This window comes from Anomaloglossus baeobatrachus, chromosome 3, assembly GCF_048569485.1.
Source record: "Anomaloglossus baeobatrachus isolate aAnoBae1 chromosome 3, aAnoBae1.hap1, whole genome shotgun sequence".
Taxonomy (NCBI): domain Eukaryota; kingdom Metazoa; phylum Chordata; class Amphibia; order Anura; family Aromobatidae; genus Anomaloglossus; species Anomaloglossus baeobatrachus.
The window spans coordinates 687163219-687189556 of record NC_134355.1 but is presented as its reverse complement, the minus strand read 5'-3'; the positions used below and the strand labels follow the sequence as shown (position 1 = coordinate 687189556).

At 44.9% G+C, this 26338-nt stretch overlaps 1 protein-coding gene across 2 annotated transcripts in view; it reads left to right on the top strand.

Annotated features, from left to right (window-relative positions):
- The first annotated feature begins 218 nt into the window (after positions 1 to 218).
- SCARA3 (scavenger receptor class A member 3) overlaps positions 219 to 26338 on the top strand; it is a 57233-nt gene continuing 31113 nt past the window's right edge. Inside the window, exons 1-4 of one of the 2 annotated variants that reach the window (XM_075341308.1) lie at positions 219 to 576; positions 19926 to 19982; positions 20619 to 20738; positions 23897 to 23995. In XM_075341308.1, coding sequence (XP_075197423.1) covers positions 570 to 576; positions 19926 to 19982; positions 20619 to 20738; positions 23897 to 23995 — 283 coding nt within the window. In that variant the 5' untranslated portion in view covers positions 219 to 569. Of the gene's footprint in view, positions 577 to 19907; positions 19983 to 20618; positions 20739 to 23896; positions 23996 to 26338 lie in introns of both variants that reach the window. The other variant, XM_075341307.1, reaches the window with a different exon arrangement.

Here is a 26338-nt window from a genome sequence, read left to right as displayed (position 1 = left end):
TAATGCACACAGCGATGTCACAGTACAGGGGTAATACACACAGTGATGTCACAGTACAGGGATAATACACACAGTGATGTCATAACCTCCTTCTGGCTGTACAGCATAGATATAATGTCGCACAGAGGGACCATCTCTCTGGACCACCCCTTTAAGTACCTGTCACTTTTCTACAGTGACGTCACTGGCCTCCTCCCCTCCCCCTCCAGGACCCTACATTTGTTTGCCATTAGTTGGGTGGGAGCAGCGGGTCCCTGTTCTGGGTCACATTTCTCCTCGCTGCAGTGGAAAACATCCCATCTCTCTGCAGAGCCGGGAAGTATCGGAGGCGGCGGAGCCGGGAAGTATCGGAGGAGGCAGAGCCGGGAAGTATCGGAGGCGGCGGAGCTCGGGGCTCTCACTCCGGCACTGACTGTCGCGATGAGCTGCTCGGCGCTTCCTGTCGGGACTGATCCCCTGAAGACGTGATTGTGGGAGCGATCGTCTGCAGAGCGGATGAGAAGAGGAGACTGAGGCGCCTCCGTCCTACAGAAGCGCCCGATCTGTGCGGAGCTGTGCGGCCGGGAACAATGAGAGGTAGGATCGGCCGCTGATCGACCGCCGACTTCTGCAGAGAGGGAGCCGGCATCGGGTAGTGAACCGCTGCAGCCGGTCTGCCTGGGGGGGGACAGGGGGTGTGCTCTGTTATCAGCCATTACAGGCTAGGAAGGGGCTGTTATTAGTATGGGAACTACATCTATTGCTCTCTGTTATCAGCCATTACAGGCTAGGAAGGGGCTGTTATTAGTATGGGGAACTACAGCTATTGCTCTCTGTTATCAGCCTTTACAGGCTAGGAAGGGGCTGTTATTAGTATGGGAACTACATCTATTGCTCTCTGTTATCAGCCATTACAGGCTAGGAAGGGGCTGTTATTAGTATGGGAACTACATCTATTGCTCTCTGTTATCAGCCATTACAGGCTAGGAAGGGGCTGTTATTAGTATGGGGAACTACAGCTATTGCTCTCTGTTATCAGCCTTTACAGGCTAGGAAGGGGCTGTTATTAGTATGGGGAACTACATCTATTGCTCTCTGTTATCAGCTATTACAGGCTAGGAAGGGGCTGTTATTAGAATGGGGAACTACATCTATTGCTCTCTGTTATCAGCCTTAACAGGCTAGGAAGGGGCTGTTATTAGTATGGGGAACTACATCTATTGCTCTCTGTTATCAGCCATTACAGGCTAGGAAGGGGCTGTTAATATAGGGAACTACATCTATTGCTCTCTGTTATCAGTCTTTACAGGCTAGGAAGTGGCTGTTATTAGTATGGGGAACTACATCTATTGCTCTCTGTTATCAGCCATTACAGGCTAGGAAGGGGCTGTTAATATAGGGAACTACATCTATTGCTCTCTGTTATCAGTCTTTACAGGCTAGGAAGTGGCTGTTATTAGTATGGGGAACTACATCTATTGCTCTCTGTTATCAGTCTTTACAGGCTAGGAAGTGGCTGTTATTAGTATGGGGAACTACATCTATTGCTCTCTGTTATCAGTCTTTACAGGCTAGGAAGTGGCTGTTATTAGTATGGGGAACTACATCTATTGCTCTCTGTTATCAGCCTTTACAGACTAGGAAGTGGCTGTTTGTAGTATAGGGAACTATATCTATTGTTCTTTTTTTTGTATCAGCCATTACAGATTAGGAAGGTGCTGTTATTGGTATGGGGGTTACTACAGTGGCTGTTATTAGTATAGGGAAGTACATCTATTGCTCTCTGTTATCAGCCATTACAGGTTGGAAAGTGGCTGTTATTAGTATGGGGAACTACATTTATTGCTCTCTGTTATCAGCCATGACAGGCTAGGAAGGGGCTGTTATTATTATGGGGAACGACATCTATTAATCTCTGTTAACAGCCCCTTCCTAGCCTGTAATGGCTGATATTAGTATGAGGAACTATGTCTATTGCTCTCTGTTATCAGCCTTTACAGGCTAGGAAGTGGCTGTTATTAGTATAGGGAACTACATCTATTGCTCTCTGTTATCAGTCTTTACAGGCTAGGAAGTGGCTGTTATTAGTATAGGGAACTACATCTATTGCTCTCTGTTATCACCCTTTACAGGCTAGGAAGTGGCTGTTATTAGTGTAGGGAACTATATCTATTGTTCTTTTTTTTTTTATCAGCCATTACAGATTTGAAAGGTGCTGTTATGGGGGTTACTACAGTGGCTGTTATTAGTATAGGGAACTACATCTATTGCTCTCTGTTATCAGCCAGTACAGGATAAGAGGGACTTTTATTAGTATGGGAACTATGACTATTGTTCTCTCTTACCAGCCATTACAGGTTGAAAAGTGGCTTTTATTAGTATGGTGAACTACATCTATTGTTCTCTGTTATCAGCCATTACAGGTTGGAAAGTGGCTGTCTGTAGAACAAGTGAGCTCATTGTGTTCTCTGTTATTAGCCATTTCTAATAATCTATATTCAGTATCTATTATATGGAAGGGGGTGTAACGTTATTCTCTGTTACTAGCCCTTTAAGGATGGAAGAAAAGTCAATTTATTCTCTTGTCCCTGTTATCAGCCATTACAGACCAGATAGAAAGTGACTGCCTGTAGGGCAGGTGAACGTAATCTATTGCTCCCTGTTATCAGTCTTTTCAGAGCAGAACATAATCTTTAAATCTAAAAAAAAAGTACATTCTTCTCTGTTATCAGCCATCAGGGTAGAGAGCCGCAGATTTCCTGTGGTGGTCTGTCCACAGGTAACCTTCAGCAATGTTTCCTTTATCACTAATGCAGATTAAGAAATGGTGAACTCAGTAGATTGTTCTCTGTTATCAGCTGCTTGAGGGCAGGTAATAACTACAATATATTGCTCTCTGCTATCAGCCATATGACAGCATGACAAATGGATACAATATATTGTCTTCTGTTAAGGTACCTTCACACATAACGACATACCTGCGATCCCGAAAACGATGCGACCTGATAGGGATCGCAGGTAAGTCGCCGGGAGGTCGCAGGTGAGATGTCACACAGTGAGATCTTACCAGCGATGCCGGAACAATACAGGTCGCAGTAGCGGGGCCTTTAAGTCTCTATTGTTTTCTGTTATCAGCCAATACCTCTATGTGCATAATGAGACGTCCTGTGTCTTCATAGCCCGACTGAGTGTGAACACTGCCGGAGGCGGAGATCCCCATAGACATAACAGGGGAAGGCTTGTTACATTGTGTCCAGTTTACACCGTTGTCTTTTAGGTGAAGTCAGACTGATACATTGTAACAAACCATCAGAGCAGGAAAGATACTTGTGCTGCCCATGGGCTCAGGTGAAAAATACATCGCATAACCCCCCCCCCCCTCCTCTCCCTCCCCCACTGTGAGGATCACCAAATTCTGAATGTAAATACAGACAGCTGACACCAGAGAACAATGCCTGCACCTGGATCCTGGCAGGTTCTACTCTGTCCTGGGAGGAGGCAGCGCCACAATCAGCACTCGCCCCTGTACGAGGCAATATCTGCTGCAATTCATAGTAGAGCTACCGGGGCGAACAGAGCGGAATAAAGAAATAGCAGAGCAATAAACAGATGTAGCAGAGCAAAAAACATGTAGCAGAGCTGGAAACAGCTTGTAGCAGAGCAATAAACAGATGTAGCAGAGTGAAAAGCTAACGTAGCAGAGCAAGAAACATGCAGCAGAGCAATAAACAGATGTAGCAGAGCAAAAAACATGTAGCAGAGCTGGAAACAGCTTGTAGCAGAGCAATAAACAGATGTAGCAGAGTGAAAAGCTAACGTAGCAGAGCAAGAAACATGCAGCAGAGCAATAAACAGATGTAGCAGAGCAAAAAACATGTAGCAGAGCTGGAAACAGCTTGTAGCAGAGCAATAAACAGATGTAGCAGAGTGAAAAGCTAACGTAGCAGAGCAAGAAACATGCAGCAGAGCAAAAAACATGTAGCAGAGCTGGAAACAGCTTGTAGCAGAGCAGTAAACAGATGTAACAGAGCAGAAAACAAATGTAGCAGAGCAAGAAACGTAGCAGAGTGAAAAACAAACGTAGCAGAGCAAGAAACATGCAGCAGAGCAATAAACAGATGTAGCAGAGCTGGAAACAGCTTGTAGCAGAGCAGTAAACAGATGTAACAGAGCAGAAAACAAATGTAGCAGAGCAAGAAACATGTAGCAGAGTGAAAAACAAACGTAGCAGAGCAAGAAACATGTAGCAGAGCTGGAAACAGCTTGTAGCAGAGCAATAAACAGATGTAGCAGAGTGAAAAGCTAACGTAGCAGAGCAAGAAACATGCAGCAGAGCAATAAACAGATGTAGCAGAGCAAAAAACATGTAGCAGAGCTGGAAACAGCTTGTAGCAGAGCAATAAACAGATGTAGCAGAGTGAAAAACTAATGTAGCAGAGCAAGAAACATGCAGCAGAGCAATAAACAGATGTAGCAGAGCTGGAAACAGCTTGTAGCAGAGCAATAAACAGATGTAGCAGAGTGAAAAACTAATGTAGCAGAGCAAGAAACATGCAGCAGAGCAATAAACAGATGTAGCAGAGCTGGAAACAGCTTGTAGCAGAGCAATAAACAGATGTAGCAGAGTGAAAAACTAATGTAGCAGAGCAAGAAACATGCAGCAGAGCAATAAACAGATGTAGCAGAGTGAAAAACTAATGTAGCAGAGCAAGAAACATGCAGCAGAGCAATAAACAGATGTAGCAGAGCTGGAAACAGCTTGTAGCAGAGCAGTAAACAGATGTAACAGAGCAGAAAACAAATGTAGCAGAGCAAGAAACATGTAGCAGAGTGAAAAACAAACGTAGCAGAGCAAGAAACATGTAGCAGAGCTGGAAACAGCGTGTAGCAGAGCAATGAACAGATGTAGTGGAGCAAGAAACAAATGTAGCAGAGCAAGAAACATGTAGCAGAGCTGGAAACAGCTTGTAGCAGAGCAATAAACAGATGTAACAGAGCAGAAAACAAACGTAGCAGAGCAAGAAACATGTAGCAGAGCTGGAAACAGCTTGTAGCAGAGCAATAAACATATGTAACAGAGCAGAAAACAAACATAGCAGAGCAAGAAACATGTAGCAGAGCAAAAAACAAATGTAGCAGAGCTGGAAACAGATGTAGCAGAGCCAAAGACAAATGCAGCAGAGCAAGAAACATGCAGCAGAGTGAAAACAGATGTAGCGGATAAAGAAACATGTAGCAGAGTGAAAAACAAATATAGCAGAGCTGGAAACAGATGTAGCAGAGCAAAAAACAAATGTAGCAGAGCAAGAAACATGTAGCAGAGCAATAAAGACATGTAGCAGAGTGAAAAACAAATGTAGTGGAGCTGGAAACAGATGTAGTAAAGCAAAAAACAAATGTAGCAGAGGTGGAAATAGATGTAGCAGAGCAAGACACAGAAGTAGCAGAGCAACAAACAGATGTAGTAGAGTGAAAAACAAATGTAATGGAGCTGTAAGCAGATATAGCAGAGCAAAAAACAAATGTAACAGAGCAATAAACGGATGTAGAGCAATAAAGACATATAGCAAAGTTGAAAGCAGATTATAGAGGCACTGGAAACAGATGTAGGAGAGCTAAAAAAAAAATGTAGCGGAGTTGGAAACAGTTTTAGTGCAGCAAGAAATGGATGTAGCAGAGCAAGACACAGATGTAGCAGAGCTAAAACCGCTTTTTGGCTTTTTTAAATATAATACATTGTGGTCCAGCTCTTTAAAGGTGCGGCTCACAATGAAATTTATTAAAGGTGCGGCTCACAATTCAGTTTATTAAAGGGACGGTTCACAATTCAGTTTATTAAAGGTGCGGCTCACAATTCAGTTTATTAAAGGGACGGTTCACAATTCAGTTTATTAAAGGGACGGTTCGCAATTTAGTTTATTAAAGGGATGTCTCACATGTCAGTTTATTAAAGGGACAGCTCACATTTCAGTTTATTAAAGGGACGGCTCACAGTTCAGTTTATTAAAGGGACGGCTCACAATTCAGTTTATTAAAGGGACGGTTCACAATTTAGTTTATTAAAGGGACGGCTCACAATTAAGTTTATTAAAGAGACGGTTCGCAATTTAGTTTATTAAAGGGACGGCTCAGATTTCAGTTTATTAAAGGGACATCTCACAATTCAGTTTATTAAAGGGATGGCTCACAATTCAGTTTATTAAAGGGACGGCTCACAATCCGGCTCATTCATCCTCTGCTGTCTCATCATCGCGGGCTTCTCGACTCCACTTTTCCTTTACTGACCACAAACTGTAGAAAAACAAGACACAAACAGCTGGAGGCCTGAAGAGAGGCTTCACCGCCTCCTCCGAACAGGAACTGGCTGCCTCCAGGCAGCTGCGAGCCCCGCCGGCCACATGGCCCGATGATGGGGGCCGCAGAAATATTTATCACGGTGGTCGTCAGCTGGAAAATCCATCTTACCATCAGAATGCAGGTTATTCTGGATCCTGGGTATTCTCCTATCGGGAGGGCCCAGAGTGCAGTGTTTTGTTCCCTGTTATCAGCCCCTGTAGGCTAGAAAGTGGGATTACCATAATCTATTGTTCTCTGTTATCAGCCATTTCATGCTGGGAAGAAATTGTGAATACAAAGTAGTTTGTTAATATCAATCATATACCAGGTATTCTCTGTTATCAGCCATTACTGACTGGCTGCCTGAGGACTGATGACCTTACCATGATACGGTGCCAGTCAGCAGAGCCGTACAGGGAGCTGCCCCCAATAACTGCGACTTATATCAGGAAAACACTAATAACACATGGTATACCGGTAATATATACTGAAAAAGGATGTGAAAGCAGTGGCCATATACATCAGTGTAAAGCAATACTGTCATATAATAGCTAAATAAATACCGCCATACAGTGCTCAAATAAAACAGAGATACACTGTTCTGCTCCAGCACTATGCTTCATTGTCGTGCCCAAATAATACACAAAGTGACCACATAAAATGGAATAATGCGGCTGTACAGTCCCTGGCGGTCTGGGGTAAACTGTAATATATAATGTACTTTAGGGGTTAATATAACATAAGTATAGGGGAATGCAAAAGGGGGTTAGGAAGTAAATATCTTTTGGATCTGACGTGGTAAAGAGGGTTATATGCCTGATAGTCTACGGAGTATAAAGTGTTAGTATCCCTGATAGTCTACGGAGTATAAAGTGTTAGTATCCCTGATAGTCTATGGAGCTAAAAGTGTTAGTATCCCTGGTAGTCTACGGAGCATAAAGTGTTAGTATCCCTGGTAGTCTACAGAGTATAAAGTGTTAGTATCCCTGGTAGTCTACGGAGTATAAAGTGTTAGTATCCCTGATAGTCTATGGAGCTAAAAGTGTTAGTATCCCTGGAAGTCTACGGAGCTAAAAGTGTTAGTATCCCTGGTAGTCTACGGAGCATAAAGTGTTAGTATCCCTGGTAGTCTACGGAGCATAAAGTGTTAGTATCCCTGGTAGTCTACAGAGTATAAAGTGTTAGTATCCCTGGAAGTCTACGGAGTATAAAGTGTTAGTATCCCTGGTAGTCTACGGAGTATAAAGTGTTAGTATCCCTGGTAGTCTACGGAGTATAAAGTGTTAGTATCCCTGGTGGTCTACGGAGTATAAAGTGTTAGTATCCCTGGAAGTCTACGGAGCTAAAAGTGTTAGTATCCCTGGTAGTCTACGGAATTAAAAGTGTTAGTATCCCTGGTAGTCTACGGAGTATAAAGTGTTACTATCTCTGGTAGTCTACGGAGCTAAAAGTGTTAGTATCCTTGGTAGTCTAGGCAACTAAAAGTGTTAGTATCCCTGGTAGTCTAGGGCGCTAAAAGTGTTAGTATCCCTGGTAGTCTAGGCAACTAAAAGTGTTAGTATCCCTGGTAGTCTAGGCAACTAAAAGTGTTAGTATCCCTAGTAGTCTAGGCAACTAAAAGTGTTAGTATCCATGGTAGTCTAGGCAACTAAAAGTGTTAGTATCCATGGTAGTCTAGGCAACTAAAAGTGTTAGTATCCCTGGTAGTCTAGGCAACTAAAAGTGTTAGTATCCCTGGTAGTCTAGGCAACTAAAAGTGTTAGTATCCATGGTAGTCTAGGCAACTAAAAGTGTTAGTATCCCTGGTAGTCTAGGCAACTAAAAGTGTTAGTATCCCTGGTAGTCTAGGCAACTAAAAGTGTTAGTATCCCTGGTAGTCTAGGCAACTAAAAGTGTTAGTATCCCTGGTAGTCTAGGCAACTAAAAGTGTTAGTATCCCTGGTAGTCTAGGCAACTAAAAGTGTTAGTATCCCTGGTAGTCTAGGCAACTAAAAGTGTTAGTATCCCTGGTAGTCTAGAGAGCTAAAAGTGTTAGTATCCCTGGTAGTCTAGGGAGCTAAAAGTGTTAGTATCCCTGGTAGTCTAGGTAACTAAAAGTGTTAGTATCCCTGGTAGTCTAGGCAACTAAAAGTGTTAGTATCCCTGGTAGTCTAGGCAACTAAAAGTGTTAGTATCCCTGGTAGTCTAGGCAACTAAAAGTGTTAGTATCCCTGGTAGTCTAGAGAGCTAAAAGTGTTAGTATCCCTGGTAGTCTAGGGAGCTAAAAGTGTTAGTATCCCTGGTAGTCTAGGTAACTAAAAGTGTTAGTATCCCTGGTAGTCTAGGCAACTAAAAGTGTTAGTATCCCTGGTAGTCTAGGCAACTAAAAGTGTTAGTATCCCTGGTAGTCTATGGAGCTAAAAGTGTTAGTATCCCTGGAAGTCTACGGAGCTAAAAGTCTTAGTATCCCTGGTAGTCTAGGCAACTAAAAGTCTTAGTATCCCTGGTAGTCTAGGCAACTAAAAGTGTTAGTATCCCTGGTAGTCTATGGAGCTAAAAGTGTTAGTATCCCTGGAAGTCTAGGCAACTAAAAGTGTTAGTATCCCTGGTAGTCTAGGCAACTAAAAGTGTTAGTATCCCTGGTGGTCTAGGGAGCTAAAAGTGTTAGTATCCCTGGTAGTCTAGGCAACTAAAAGAGTTAGTATCCCTGGTAGTCTAGGCAACTAAAAGTGTTAGTATCCCTGGTGGTCTAGGGAGCTAAAAGTGTTAGTATCCCTGGTAGTCTAGGCAACTAAAAGTGTTAGTATCCCTGGTAGTCTTGGGAGCTAAAAGTGTAAACGCTCCCATTTGAGGCCTCAGATAAAGCCTATGTGGATTTGTCACACAATGACTCCATCCTGATCATGATCCAGGAGGAATCCATCTGACCACTCACTAAATACGGTAGTTTAAATCCAATAACCCTGTAATGGAAATCACTCTGTGGTATGACTCTCGCAGGTATCACCCACCATCTGAGGGCAGCCTAGAAGCTTGTTGGGGTCTGGGGTCTTCCTCTGTTCAGTCCAATAGGGAGAAACATCTACATAGACTTCAGATTATAGCCCAACTTCATATGAGCCATCTCGTTCTTGACTTTGACCACCACATTCTGATCCAAAAATCTAAGGGGGGGTAATAAGTGGCCACTATGAGGGCCAGGAAGAAGGTTACGTGAAGTAAACAGACCAAGCTCCACCAGAAACAGTGGGTCATTCTGAGCCTCACAGGAACCTTTTGAATCTCCATGAGTGTGGTCTTTTGGTTGACCACGATGACCTTCCAAGAATCCGGGATCTCAAGAGCTCAGGTGAAGGAATCAAGGCCATGGATAGGACTTGTGGTAACTGAAGGTGCTTATAATAAGTGGTTCTAAGGTGATTTGAGGCTGGTTGCCAGGAACTTGGCAGCTATCACGATAGGTAAGGAGTCCAGGACCTACTTGAACCACAGACTAAAGCCTGCTTTAAATGGTACGATCGATTGTGCGATTTCACAATCGATCGTACCCGCCCCCGTCCTTTCTGCGTCACGGGCAAATCGCTGCCCGTGTCGCACAAAGTCAGTAACCCCCGTCACACATACTTACCTCTCGTGCGACCTCGCTGTGGGCGGCGAACGTCCACTTCCTGAAGTGGGAGGGACGTTTGGCGTCACAGTGACGTCACACGGCCGCCGGCCAATAGAAGCGGAGGGGCGGAGATGAGCAGGATGTAAACATCCCGCCCACCTCCTTCCTTCCACATAGAGCCGGCGGCGGCCGCGGGAGGCAGGTGAGCTGGTCATCGTTCCCGTGGTGTCACACGGAGTGGCGTGTGCTACCACGGAAACGATGATCAACCAAATTAAACGATATTATGGAACCTAACGAGCAGTACCCGACTCACGATTTGTGAGCGATACTGCGTCGCTAGGAGGTGTCACACAGGCCGCCATCGCCAGCGATGCCGGATGTGCGTCACAAAAACAGTGACCCCGACGATCTATCGCACGATAGATTGTCTGGTGTAAAGCAGCCTTAAGAAGCAAGAACCTGCAAATGCATGGCGTTTGGCCATATAGACCACATTTACCACCTTGCATATGATGTAGAGATCCAGATGGACCTGGGTCTGAATTACTGGAAAGAAGAATTATATTGGTGGTAAAAAAGTGACGTCATTGACAACCACCAAGAAATGTGGAGTGAAAGGTACAAGAGATCCACCAGATCAGGCCCAGTACAATGGGTCATTCTAAACCTCACTTATCTTGGAGGGTCCTTGACTTCTCCATGAGTGTGGTTTTTAGGTTGACAATCTGGGTTCTCACGTGCAGGAACCGAGGCCAATGAGTGGACTGGTGGTAACTGGAGGAGCCTCTAATAAGCCATTCCAAGATGAGCCGTGGGGGAGTTGTCAGGACATTGGCAGCTATCACAGTGTTATGTCGTAGACACAGATGGTAAAGACCTTAGTTGAGCTTGAACTACAAAATATGAAGTAAGAACCTATAAAATGTGTGATGCAAGACAAGGTTGTCCATATAGACCCACATTTACCACCTCAAAATGTGGACGTAGACATCGAGATGGACTTGGGACTGAATTACCCCAAGGAAGGAGAAAGTGACAGTGACATTGATGGCCACCACAAGGACTATAAAAAATGGTCCGGGGAGTGAAAGCGCCATCAGATCAGAGCTAGTACAATGGGTCACTCTAAGCCTTATTGACTTTGAAAGGTCCTTGACATCACCACAAGTGTGGTCTCTGTTGACAGTGTGAGATCTCACGTGCAGGAAACTAGGCCAAGGAGTGGACTGGTAGTAATTGCAGGAGCCTATAATAAGCCAGTCCAAGATGGGCCGAGGGGGATTGTCAGGACCTTGGCAGCTGTCATGGTATTATGTAATAGAAATAGATGGTAAGGACCTTCTTGGTTGAGCTTCAACCACAAGATATGAAGTAAGAACTTATAAAACCTGTGGTGGAAGAGAAGGTTGTCCATATAGACCATCATTTACCACCTCAAAATGTGGACGAAGAGATCAACATGGACCTGGAACTGAATTATCTAAAGAAAGAGGAATGTGACATTGATGGTCACCATAAGGAATACGAAAAAGGGTCCAGGGAGTGAAAGCTCCATCAGATCAGAGCAAGTACAATGGGTCACTCTGAACCTCACTGACCTTGGAAGGTCCTTGACATCTCCATGAGTGTGGTCTTTTGGTTGGCAATATGGGATCTCACGTGCAGGAACTGAGGCCAATGAGTGGACTGGTGGTAACTGCAGGAGCCTATAATAAGCCATTCCAAGATGAGCTGTAGAGGAATGTCAGGAACTTGGCAGCTATCGCAGTATTATTTCATAAACACAGATGGTAAAGACCTTTTTGGTTGAGCTGCAGCCACAAAATATGAAGTAAGAACCTATAAAACAAGTGGTGGAAGACAAGATTGTCTATATAGACCCATATTTACCACCTCAAAATGTGGACGAAGAAATCAAGATGAACCTGGAACTGAATTACCCCAAGGAAGAGCACATGCGGATTGATGGTCATCATTAGGACTATGAAAAAGGGTCCGGGGAGGGAAAGGTCCATCAGATCAGAACCAGTACAATGGGTCACTCTGAGCTTCACCCATAAAATATGAAGAACCTATAAAACGAGAATAGAATACAAGGTTGTCCATATAGACCTACATTTGCCACCTCAAGATGTGGACGAAGAGATCGAGCTGGACCTGGAACTGAATTACCCCAAGAAAGAAGACATTGACATTGAGGGTCATCATTAGGGCTACGAAAAAGGGTCCGGGGAGGGAAAGGTCCATCAGATCAGAACCAGTACGATGGGTCACTCTGAGCTTCAACCATAAAATATGAAGAACCTATAAAACGAGAATAGAATACAAGGTTGTCAATATAGACTGAGTTAGAGATCGATATGGACCTGAATTACGCCATGGAGAATTGAGTGAAAAAAATAAAAATGACATTGATGGCCACCCCGAGGGTCAGGAATCGGGTAAGTCCTACGCATTTCACCTACAGCATCACTTACTTTGTTCAGCATCTTGGAACCCTTAGCAGCACTTAAGGAAAAGGGGTGCTGTAGTCATCAAAATGAGTCAAAAACATACAAAAATGAGAGTAGAATCTTAGTTCTAAGTCTTTTTGGGGATAGTCATGAGCCCAGTGCAGTACAGAGGATCATACAAATGCTGAAGAAACCTAATCGGCCACTTGGCGGGATAAGTGTATCACACATGGGCTCTTCTGGCCCCATGCGTTTGTCAGCTATTTGGCTGATATCACCCTGTTATGTAATTTGCACAGAAATTCCACACAACCCATGAAACGCGTGGTGAAAAACAAATTTGTCCATGTTAGCCCATATGTGACAGAATGTTGGCCGGTGTCAGGGCATTATGTAATATACACAAACGTTACAGGCCCATTTATGGATGGCTTATAGCCAAACACTAGGGAACTGTGCCGGAAGAACCTGAGAAATGTGTGGAGAAACCACCATAGATCGCCTCGGAGGGGATCAGTTTCTGCCTTTCTCCTCGTTTAGCGTAAGAGCATCAGATTATTGAATAATGCAGGGAGCGCGGTTACATCTAATCCTCAATTCCCAGTTGTCACACTTGCTGGAAAAGAATCCCACCCTGCAGAACAGATGATGTCACCCGCTATTCCTGGCCGCAAGTCTCCATCATGTTATCCCGCACCTCTGCCAGAAAAATGATGTCGACAAGTGAAAAATAATATTGGCCTAAAAATTAACTATTAGTTAGAAATCTAAAAATGTCACGTGTAAAGTTATTTAATGGATTGGGAGAAAATTTCCCATAGTCTCCAAGTCCTGGTGTTTGACCATGGGGTCGAAGAGATAGAGACCCTTGGTGGATTTTCCTCAAAACGCACATGATATTACGTGCAAGCGAGATAACCAAGACAGATCTTTATTGTAGCCAAAAAATATTCCTTTTCTCTTGTAGAAGACTGCAGATTTTTTCCATGAAGCGTCCAGCAGTCGTCCCCATCATGTTCACCTTACATCTATCCTGGTATTGTCGTTAGTTGTTGATCTTCTCTGTGAAGCTTCCAGTAGCTGTCCCCCATCATGTTCACCTTCCATCTATCTTAGTATTGTTGTCGGTTGTGGATCTGCTCTGTGAAGCATCCAGTAGTCGCCCCCCCATCATGTTCACCTTCCTTCTATCTTGGTAATGTTGTTGGTTGCGGATCTTCTCTGTGAAGCCTCCAGCAGTCGTTCCCCATCATCTTCACCATCCATCTATCTTGGTATCATCGTTGGTTTCAGATCTTCTCTGTGAAGCCTCCAGCAGTCGTCCCCCATCATGTTCACCTTCCATGTACCTTGATATCGTCGTTGGCTGCGGATATTCTCTGTGAAGCCTCCAGCAGTCAACCCCCATCATGTTCACCTTCCTTCTATCTTGGTATCGTCGTTGGTTGCAGATCTTCTCTGTGAAGCATCTAGCAGTTGTCCCCCATGATCATGTTCACTTTCTATCTATCTTGGTAATGTTGTTGGCTGTGAATCTTCTCTGTGAAGCCTCCAGCAGTCGTCCCGCATCATGTTCACCTTCTATCTTTGGTTTCGTCATTGGTTGCAGATCTTCTCTGTGAAGCCTTCAGCAGTCGTCTCCCATTATGTTAGCCTTCTATTTACGGTATGTTAGTATCGTCGTTGGTTGCGGATCTTCTCTTTGAAGCCTCCAGCAGTCGTCCCCCATCATGTTCACCTTCCATCTATCTTAGTATTGTCGTTGGCTGGAGAGCTTCTCTGTGAAGTCTCCAGTAGTCGTCCCCCATCATGTTCACCTTCTATCTTAGTTTCGTCGTTGGTTTTTGCAGATATTCTCTGTGAAGCCTCCAGCTGTAGTCCCCCATCATCTTGGTATTGTTATTCCATCACTTTGAAATCTTTCTCTTTACGCTTCACCAACAGCACCGAGGTTTATCCGGACCCACAAATATGCCTTCCTTCAGTTTTGCTTAGGACAGTCCCTGAAACTTGGTACTTAAAAGTCTCTCCTTCTATCGGTAGAGCTTCATCAGTCCAAGCTTAATGTGAAGTGGTGGCAGGAGAATTTTAGTGGGAGCAACTCAACTATGTTCTTGAGTCCAGGTTGCAAAAATGTTCTCGGCCAACTTTTTGGCTCCAGTCATGAGTCCTATCCCGCTGCCCTGTTCACACAAAAACCATGAGTACATCGTGTATCATCCTTGTTGCCCAAGGAGCAGAGAGAACTTTGAGGTCACCACATATTGACCATCCTTGATCCTTGTAGTTAAGTTTGTTGAGAATAAAGTCTCATAGCGTTCCTTCAACTCCATTGGACGCGTTGCCATTGTTCAGAGTTTTTTTGGATGAATCAAGAGTCTCCACATTGTTCTCAGTGTTACATTTTCCCATCAGCCCATGAACATCACTGCAACACACCAGAGCACCGTCTTGGCAAAACTATGGAAGGAATTTCTTTCGGAACCCCATGGAATTCTGTTCTTTCGGAAGCCTTTGGAGTCAGTGTTTGTGAAAAACCTATATGTGATGGAATTTTTTGATATTTTACGGAGTTCGGATATCAAAGGTGTACAAAAATCACATCCTACTTTTCAAACACTTTTAGCCTTGCAAACTCTAGGACTTCTTCTGCTGAGTTTGATGATGTCATCACACAAATGCTAAGATTCTATGATGTCATAGGTGATACATTAGGTGAGGACTTCAGGGCAGACTGGGCGCATCTGTACAATGACCAATCCAATTTCTGAATCATCTTCTACTGTTCTCATCAAGGGTTTTCCACCATTTTCTTCTTGTAAAAAAGTTTGTAGCAAAATTTTGTAACGTTCTACAATTTTAAACGACTCTAGACATTTTTTTTTTTTTATAAAAGAGTTACCGTATCTGGCTTGGCTTAGAAAATATGGAAATGAGGTTTAAAGGGGATTTGTCACCAGATCAAGCATGGCCAGTTTTTGCCATTATTCCATTCCCGCTGTTCCCTTGAGAATAATGGCTTTTGTTTTTTTAAAATCCGCCATACGGTTCCAGAGATATGAATCCTTCTATTTAGAGCTGCCATTTATGGTCTTTACTAAAGAGGCGTGGCTACATGGTAATTATGCAGAGCAGTCTTTAGACACGCCCCCCAGAAAACACACCCCATTCTGGTAGACCATAAGAATCTGCACTAAATAAAAAGGCCCATATCTCTGGCATCGTATGGTGGATTAAAAAAAAATAAAAAGAGGAATGCTCAGGAGAATGACAGGAATGAAATAAGAAGAAAAACTGGTCATGTTTGATCTGATGGCATGTCCCCTTTAAGATTTGTGAATTGCAACTTTTTAAAAAAGTTTCCAAAAAATCTCAAAAATTTCATAAAGCTGTTTTATAATGGTAGGGGGCATATGAGAGGGGGGTCTCACGTTATTAGGCTATGTGCGCACGTTGCGTTCTATTACGCAGTGTAAATAGTCACTGCATGTGCGTCTCAGAACGCAGCCGAAAAGCTGCGTTCTGAGACGCATTCGGCAGAATGCAACGTGCGCACATTCCTGCCGAATTCATGCGTTCTGGATGCTTGCTCTGCCATGGGAAAAGCATCCAGAGCGCACATTTTTGACAGTGCGGTCCCACTCGGCTCTGCAGCATCCCCATATACTTGCAGCAGAGCCGACTGGGACCGGAATGTCAAAAAGAGCACATGGCTGGCTGTGGGAGACAGCAACGCAATCAGGATGAACTCGGATCACCTGCCTTCATTGTGATCGCGCGGCTCTGTGCGTGTGCCGTGGCTTGATTTGCGGTCACAGGTGAAGGACTTACCTGTGACCGCAAATCTGAGTGACTGAAGTGAGCCGCGCGATCACCGGTGCCGTCACTCAGGTTACCGCGGCCAGCTCGAGTGCTCCACCCGAGACCTGTGGCCGCGGGTAACCTGAGAGACGTCTCTGCTGACAGTGCGGCTCACTTCAGTTTCTGCGTGGAGCGGACAGGAGAGGCGGTGTTGTACAGCCGCTCCTGTCAGCTTCATGTAGCAGAGCTGGATGCGTCGCGGCACCTCGTGGATTACGCCGGACCTGGAGGGGTGTTTGGGGATTTTAATAAAGTGGTGAAAGAGGGTGTTTTTTGTCTTTTATTTCAAATAAAGGATTTTTCGGGTGTATGTGTTTATTTACTTTCACTTACAGGTTAATCATTAGGGGTGTCTCATAGATGCCTGCAATGATTAACCTAGGACTTAGTAGCAGCTATGGGCTGCCATTAACTCCTTATTACCCAGATTGCCACCGCACCAGGGCAGTTCTGGATGAGCCGGGTAGAGTCCCGGGACTGTTGCATCTAATCCATGCGACAGTTCCGGGCATCTGCTGGCTGATATTGTTATGCTGGGGGGCTCCCCATAACGTGTGGCTCCCCATCCTGAGAATACCAGCCTGCAGCCGTGTGGCTTTACCCTGGATGGTATCAAAATTGGGGGGGACCACATGCCGTTTTTTTTTTAATTATTTATTTATTTATTTTACTGCATCACATAGACCCACCCACCGGCGGCTGTGATTAGTTGCAGTGAGACAGCTGTCACTCAGCATGGGGGCGTGTCTGACTGCAACCAATCATAGGCGCCGGTGGGCGTGGGAAGCAGGGATTACAAGATTGAATAAGGGGCGGCCGGCATTTTCAAAAGCAGGAGAAGCCGCCGGAGCAGTGTGACAGATGTGCAGCGCCGCGCCCGTGATCGGTCAGTGATCGGTGAGTATGAGAGAGGGGGGAGAGGGATAAACCGTCAGAGAGAGAGAGACCGATAGACAGAAAGAGAGAGAGACCGACATTACGCACAAAAGAAGGGACATGTTGCTTTTTAGAACGCAGAGATTTGGCAGCAGCCGAAACGCTGCGTTCTACTACGCAACGTGGGCATGGATTATGCACAATATTCATAGATTGTGCTGGGGACGCAGGACGCATGCAGTTACGCTGCAGTGCAATACGCAGCGTAACTGCATGAAAATACGCAACGTGCGCACATAGCCTTAGGGGCATTTTTAAAGTCACTTTTCCGTTTGGCCGCCATTATTTGCATTCAATTTATCAAGCTGTCAGATGAAGTTTGATGAATTTGGTGCATCTTAAGATCTTGAAAATGAATGACCCTGTTTTTTATTACATTTAGGCTTATTCTTTGTTCTACTTTTTCCTGTTTTGCGCCAAATTCTTCTATTAGGTCTATTTTCTATTTGTTCGTCCGTGGACGTGGTTTTCAGGATCTGATTTGTTATCTCCTTCCCAGAGTGACTTTTTTGGGTCAGAAATTTGGATGCAAATGTGCGACATTTTAACAGGACATAAACTAAAATACGTGCTCCTAAAAGGTTAAAAAACATAAAAGACAAAAAAAAAACAAAAACATTTTTTATTTTGTGACACATTTCATAAATGTGAATCCACCATTATTCTATGTCCGCACACTGCAGTACCATAAAACTGCACCCTATGCGTTTTTGTTTTGTTTTTTTTTTGTTTTTTTTATTCAGTGAGTGAAAAATAGTGACCTGGACTGTAACCCCGTGGGTTTAAAGGTAACCGAGTGCCGGGTAAAAAAAAAGCAAAGAAAAAATTAATAAAGCTATACTTACTGAGTCACCAGCGCGCCTGTAACTGCTTCCTTAGCCGCTCATTACCTTTATTGCATATGCACTGCTTCCCCCGCCCACCGATGTCTGTGATTGGGTGCAGTCAGACGTGTCCCCACACTGAGTGACAGCCTGTCTGACACTTCCAATCACAGACCCGGTCTGCGAGTCTATCATACAGTAAAAATAAATAATTAATTAAAAAAAATAATTAAAAAAATTGACATTGGGTCCCACATATTATGCACAGATAAAGCTCATGGCTACAGGCTGCAGCCCCCAGCCCTGCGCTCACCTTGGCTGTGTATCAAAATAAGAGGAACCACATGCAACAAAAAAAGCGGCATGTGGACCCCCCAAATTTAGATATCCAGCCAAGATAAAGCCTGACAGCTCGGGGCTGGAATTCTCAGGCTGGGGAAACCTATGCTTACTGGATCACCCCAGCCTAAAATAGCAGCCTACAGCCTCCCAGGATTGTTGTATCCATTAGATGCGACAATCCCAGCACTTACCCGGCTCTTCCCGATGGCAATCCGGGTAATAAGGGGTTAATAGCAGCTCACAGCTACCACTAAGCCCTAGATTAGTAATAGGAATCATCTACGAGACACCCCCATTATTAATTTGTAAGTGAAAGTAAATAAACACAAACACCCAAAAAATACTTTATTTGAAATAAAAGACAAAAAAGCCCCCTCTTTCACCACTTTATTAACCCCAATAACATCCCTGCATGTCCGACATAATCCACACAAAAACCAACAACGATTCCAACTCTGCTACATCTGAAGCTCCCAGCGAGTGACATAGAACATGACCGCCCGCTGTGTACTTCAGGTAGAGAATTAATGAGCCGTGCGATCAGCGGTGACGTCACTAAGGTTAGCCGCGGTCACAGCTGGAGGTTCCCACGGTCATCCACCTGTCACCACAGGTAACTTGACCTCAGGTGACTTTAGTGGCCTCACCTGAGGTGAGGTCACTAGTTCTTTGAGGTCCCCTGAGGTTAGGTTACCTGTGGTCACAGATGGAGGGTCATGGGAAAGTACAGCACCCTGGAGAAAGTGCGGTTCCTGGGAGAAAGTGCGGCTCCTGGGAGAATGTGCTGGGTTAAGCTTATAGCCCACGCTGATTGTTCTGTGAGTGGTGACTACAATTGCTCAGGACTCCCCGAAGAAATAAAGTTTTATTTCTCCCGGGTGCCGCACTTTCAGTACAGTGGTCAGGCACCTTCATAATACTATTAACCTACAGATTAACACTATATATGCAGGTTAATAGCATTATCCGACCTTAGAGGTTCCCTTTATTTTTCACTTTAGAAAGATAAGAGAACTGGTCTAAAAATCGCAAAACACAGCTTTTTTGACACCAGAAAATTGGGAAGAAAGCCTTAATAAATGTCGTCCAAAGTTATTTTTCTCACCATCTCAATGGACAAGCTTCAAGTACTGGAGCTATGGGGGATTTTGTGTTACCAGAGAGGCGCTCTGATGTTCTTCTTACTTATTACAGATGATGCAGACATCCATGAATCTAAGGACTGCAATGCATGGACTGTATGGGGGTCTCCTAACCCAAGATTGTAAGCCTCATGGTCATATATGAGGCTGTTGAGTTTTGGTGAGGAGACCCTCATAGAATCTGGGCATTGTGGTCCATGCTTGGACCAAGTTTCACGGACACCTGCATTAGCCCTAATAGGTAAGGAGAACATCAGAGCGTCACAGAGCTGGAGGGCCTGGCACATCCATGCGTGCCCATCGATTGTATTGAGAGCAGTACAAAGTGTCGTCATTTTCCCTGTGGTCCTCCTAAAGATTGGGAATTGCTTAGACAATCTAGAATCAACGTTTTATATGCAACCGATGAGACTTCATATTGATTTGCTATAAACGGAGGCAGACTTCTTTTGTCTTTCAGACGAGGAGCTCCTACAAGAGGAGGATGACATGCCCTCGTCTAGACACAGGCAGAATGGTAAGGACACAACCGATTGTCTTCTCCTTCTTCCAAAGGCTAGCCACAGACACAGGTCTACCTCTGATCCTAGAAACCAGTCCAACTCTTGTTGTGCTCCATGATGTGGGATAGCTTGAAGTTCACACTTATTGAGTAAACCAGTGTGTGAACCATTACTGGTGCCAAATGGCACATTGATGTCTTATAGCAATCTGAGTCTAGTTTGGGCTGGTACTTGGCTACAAATAGCTCAAAATCAGCCCCATTGCTTGCACTGTCATAGTCCTTTAGGCAGCGATACCGAATTCCTTACCTACCTCATTCGGATTGCGGTACGGACTTCCTGGTCAGTGGTCTCTGAACTTCAGATGTCTCGTCTAATCTTCCTCATACTTAGGCTGCTCTTCAGAGAAAGCATTATGATCCGGCTCAGCTCCATTGCCAAACCACAGCAGGAGGTTGGAGTAAGAGCAGATGCTGAGCTGAGCCGGCAAACGAGGCGGCAGAAACAAAACTATCAACAATCAAGGGTTTCAGGCGTCTGATCGGCAACGTTTTCTTAAAGGGAAATTTTCATCCTCAAATGACCCATCATTAAAGTCATGCTTTTGTTTTAAATATATATCAGCCGTGTCTGTGATCTCTATATTGTAGGCAGGGCCAGGACCAACTGTGCCAAGTGTCAGAAGAACCTGTCCCTCCAGAACTCGGTGAGAGTTCTCTACGTCTTTGTGGTGATCCTCATCATCGCTGTCATCGTGTTAGCGTCGTTGGGTGAGTATCTCAACATCTACTTAGTGATATTAATACTAGCAATGATATATTAAAGGGGTTATCCACTTAGCATGACCCTGTCCAAATAAGTCATAAAGGGTCCATCTACCCATCTACTCTTTGGGTTTCCCTACGTAGGGACACCAGATGAGCGTCTCAGGTTATGGTGGACACCTCACGCATGGATGTCAACGGGAGCTACATAACGAATACTTTGTGCCTGCTTCCACCAGTGAGGTCAGCTCATCTGGACAAGGAATGCCCAAAGTGGACAACCCCTTTAAGACAACATCCCTAAATCTTAGTGTGTTGCAGTGCATGTACAGATCTGTGTAAAGATCACATTGGATCCTCCATCAGTTTTGAGATGTATTGTTTGCCTCTTACATCTTTTCCATGACCTTCGCCTTAAGACCCACCTCTAACAATAATGCTGTCCTTGCATCAAAAGGGCTGGAGACAACTAAGACTGGAGCCTTCTCTTCTGTATGGGCTGCCTCTATATTGTGTGTGACCATGAGCGTGTTCACGAGAGATGCTGCACAGGAGACTTGGTTCCCATGTTGCACAGACTTGTTTTACTAGCCTTCAACTTAAAAATTAGTGGGATATGATCAGGATTAGGGGGACACCACCTGGACTGGGGAGGTGAGATCGGGGTCTTGTTGAGGTCGGGATTGAGTGGGTGTGACAAGTTATGGGATCTTTCTGCAGACCTATTTTGAAGCCCCCAATTTAGCAGGAACCCCAAGTATCATATGCCATGTATGATACTGGTGTCTTCTTACGTGCAATATGGATCTTTGGGCCTCCCTTAGTCGTTAAGACCTGGGTATGACTTCTACGTCTGCATCACCTAGAACTAGAGAAGCTTACTATTTGGTTCCCAGTTCTCCTGCCAATCAACCCAATGATGGGCCGTGCAGCACAGCAGGCACCGCGTCCCTCTCCTCGTTTATGTAGAAACAGCACCATGAATGAGGCTGTGGTCGTTTCGGGACCATCCACTCAGTTCCATCACTGGAAATGTTTGCAATGACGTTGTTTCCGCCCAGACGTGAGGTTATGGGACCAGACAGAACGTAATAAACGCCGTAGCTTATGACCTCCGCCTAATCAAGCCCAGTGATGGGAAACACCAAATCTGTCCAACCGGTCAGAGGCCGATGTGGAGACACGGGAGTCAGTGGGTGCTCTCGTCCGCTGGCCCGGCCACCTTTAGAAAGACAGCATGGCCCAGGGCTCATCCCAACTCAACGCCCAACCTCCTTAACCGTTGGCGGAACACTACTCAGACAACACAGGATGAGGGAATCACAATATTCAGACTTTGTTGGATCACCAAAATATTAACGGCTCATAACCAGCAAAACACACAAATGTAACAGGCAACAGAGTCTCCCCCTTCCGCTGGCTCACCAGGGATTAGAATGTCCATGCCTCAGAGCTTCCAGGGCTACCTACTCCATTCGAGCAGCAACCCGCTTTCGGTGGGCAACTATCGAGAATGGAATAACGCCAGATTTAGGAAGCTGGCTGAGGTCTGCAAAGCCTGTAGTCAGGTGACTGGATTGTCCCAAGCTGGATTCCTTCCTTATGTAGTCCTTGATATCAAAGCCAAATCCTTGCATTCGATGCTGAAGTCCATATAGTATTATAATCCAGGTTTGGTTATGGCTTGCCAATCAGATCCGTAGATCCTAGATTGGTAGCATGTAGCAAGAGTCTCTTGTGTGATGATCTAATCCTGGCAGCTGGAGTCGAAATCCCTATACTGTGGATATGGTCTCCAATTGGAATCAAAGTCCCTATATGTAGCCAAGTGAGCCTGTAGTCAGAGCCAAAGTCCCTAGACCGAGAAGGTCCGTGCCTCAGAGCTTCCAGGGCTGCTTACTCCAATCCAGCAGCACCCCGCTTTCGGCGTGCAGCCACCGAGACTGGAATAACGCCAGATTTAGGAAGCTGGCTGAGGTCTGTAAAGTCTGTAGACAGGTGATCAAATTGTCCCAACCTGGGTTTCTTCCTTAAGTAGTCTCTGGTATGATGATATAATCCTGGCAGCCGGAATCAAAATCCATAGACTGTGGTATGGTCTCCAATCGGAATCGAAGTCCCTAGACTGTGGTATGGTCTCCAATCAGAATCGAAGTCCCTAGATTGAAGCCATGAAGCCAAGTGATCCTCTAGTCGGAGCCAAAGTCCCTAGACCGAGTCCACAAGGCATCCTGGTTCTGATCCCCTAGCCAGCTCCTAAGAGCTTAGATTGGATCATGCAACATCCATCAACATCTGGTGACTCCAAGAAGTCCCCTTTTATAGCCATAACCTTCCCTTAGGATAAACTGTGCCCTTATCGAATTGGTTGTACAAGGTTGCTTCTCTTATTGGATGAATTTCAAGCTATATTCAAATATCCAGAGACAAGGGTGAGACAGGTAAGTTACATCACATCTAGCAATTCACTTAGCAATACAATGGAAAGTTCGCATAATTGAGTTATCTGTGTGTCTGGCCTTCAGTGGCCAAAACAATTACACGAGTCAACAAAAACTTCAATACTAAACTCCCAAGAGTCTTGTAGAACAATGAGGGATTATCCCCCATCTATAAACAAACTGTCTTCATGTCTGGCTGAATGTTAAGAAAGTTAACACATGAGAGGCACTCAGAGTCCATGTCGTCACAGCCGACAACTGAGAAATGGCGAATATGGTCCATTGTAGGCTGAGAGGAAAGGAGGACGTCCAATATATCTGTATGATCTGTCCTCCTAAATTCCAAAATAGCAGGGCTGAACTCGGCACACACTCCTTTAGGGTGGAAAGCTTTGTGCTTGGGGCCTATTTACAAATCCTGAGTCTCTAGGATTCTACATCATTGTATCTACGGCACTTCGGGTGTCAGTTTTCTTCTAGTTATCATTATATTCATGAAGCAGGCAGCTTAGGATGAGCAGAGACATATTGCACAACTAATTCCATGAGCTCGAAACTTTGTGCAATAATCGTGGGATTGTGCGAAGAAAAACAAAAATTCCATCCCATAAAGCTGTACTGGCCCTTTAAATGAAGTTGTCGCAGATACATTTTTAGCCGGGTAAATAGGGATGACGACATTGGACGTCTGGCGATGAGTAAATTTCCTTCTCTTATTTACAGTTTTCAGGAAAGTCAATTCCCTGTACGATGACTTCAGCTCTGCAAAGTCCGGATATGAGAAGAAGATTGTCTCCGTCCAAGTGGATCTTCAGGAGCTTGGTAAATATGGGGATTTTCTACTCTCGTATGAACAGTTGGGTTCCTTTGCTTCCATCCGCCAAAACTCTGAGCACACGGCCATATTACGTCTTAGTACAAACAGAATTATAATGTGACACCTGTCAGAGTCTATAAGTCTGCACTGTGCAAGAACGAGAGTCTACAAGTCCGTGCTGTTCCTCTACTAGAGTCTACAAGCCCGTGCTGCACCTCTATGAGAATCTACAAGCACGTTCTGTACCTCTACGAGAGTCTATGAGCTCATACTGTACCTCTAAGAGAGTCTATGAGCCCGTTCTGTACCTCCTACAAGAGTCTACAAGTCCGTACTGTACCTCTACAAGCCCATTCTGTACCTCTACGAGAGTCTACATGTCTGTGCCGTACCTCTACGAGAGTATTTGAACTCATTCTCTACCTCTACAAGAGTCTATGAGCTCATACTGTACCTCTAAGAGAGTCTATGAGCCCGTTCTATACCTCCTACAAGAGTCTACAAGTCCGTGCTGCACCTCTATGAGAGTCTACAAGCCCGTGCTCTGCCTCTACAAGAGTGTACAAGCTCATGCTGTACTTCAATGAGAGTCTACAAGCCCGTGCTGTACTTCTACAAGCCCATTCTGTACCTCTACGAGAGTCTACAAGCCTGGGCTGTATCTCTACAAGAGTCTACAAGCCTGTGCTGTATCTCTACAAGAGTCTACAAACCTGTGCTGTACCTCTACGAGAGTCTATGAACTAGTTCTCTACCTCTACGAGAGTCTGTGAGCTCATACTGTACCTCTATGAGAGTCTGTAAGCCCGTTCTGTACCTCATATGAGAGTCTACAAGCCCGTGTTGTACCTCTACGAGAGTCTGAGCTCATACAGTGCCTCTACAAGAGTCTATAAGCCCATGCTGTACCTCCTACGAGAGTCTATGTAGTAGTTCTCTACGAGAGTCTATGAGCTCATACTGTACCTCTACGAGAGTCTATAAGCCCATTCTGTACCTCTACAAGATTCTATAAGCCCATTCTGTAACTCTACGAGAGTCTACAAGCCCATGTGGTACCGCTACGAGAGTCTGAGCACATACTGTACCTCTACTAGAGTCTGCAAGCCTGTGCTGTACCTCTACGAGAGTCTATGAACTAGTTCTCTACCTCTACAAGAGTCTGAGCTCATACTGTACCTCTACAAGAGTCTATAAGCCCGTGTAGTACCTCTACGAGAGTCTGAGCACATACTGTACCTCTATGAGAGTCTATAAGCCTGTGCTGTATCTATATGAAAGTCTATAAGTCCGTGTTGTACCTCAACATGAGTCTAAAAGTACTGTACCTTTATAAGTCCATGCTGTACCTCTACGAGAGCCTACGAGTCAGTGCTATACCTCTACGAGAGCCTACGAGCCAGTGCTGTACCTCTACGAGAGCCTACGAGCCAGTGCTGTACCTCTACGAGAGCCTACGAGCCAGTCCTGTACCTTTACGAGAGCCTACGAGCCAGTCCTGTACCTCTACGAGAGCCTACGAGCCAGTCCTGTACCTCTACGAGAGCCTACGAGCCAGTGCTGTACCTCTACGAGAGCCTACGAGCCAGTGCTGTACCTCTACGAGAGTCTACGAGCCTGTGCTGTACCTCTACGAGCCAGTGCTGTACCTCTACAAGAGTCTACGAGCCAGTGCTGTACCTCTACGAGAGTCTACGAGCCAGTGCTGTACCTCTACGAGAGCCTACGAGCCAGTGCTGTACCTCTACGAGAGCCTTCGAGCCAGTGCTGTACCTCTACGAGGGCCCCAAACCCCAGGATACCCCAGGGAGATAAAAATAGTATTGTAATGGCCATGCCTTCATAAACTAAAAAGCTAACGTCCATTGTGTTGTTCATCCTTATAGTACCTGCTATTGAACGTGGCAGTGGATCTGCCCCTTGGTGCTCCCCCTCCCTTCTGGGATGTCACATTGTTACCAGAAGCCAGGAGCAGGCCATTCCCCCTGATCTGTGATGTGACATCCCAGAAGGGAGTAGGAGCACCAAGGAGCAGATTTACCAACACATTGAATGCCAGGTACTGTTATGATTACAAACAAAACTATGGACTTTTGCTTTATAGTTTTTGAAGGCATGGCCATTACAATATTTTTTTCATCAGATTACCCCTATGAGCAAGAAAAGAAATGATTAAAGTAGGACATTGGATATAGTGTTGCTAGAATTAGATTTAAAGTTAGTAAGGGTAAATTGTGATCTTTTAAAGGTCCCTGTCTTCACTTTTTGTTTTTAAAGGACCTTTCACGTGCCACAAATATTGCATATGGTGGAAATGTCGCTGTTCTCCCGAGTCCGGTGCTATTTTT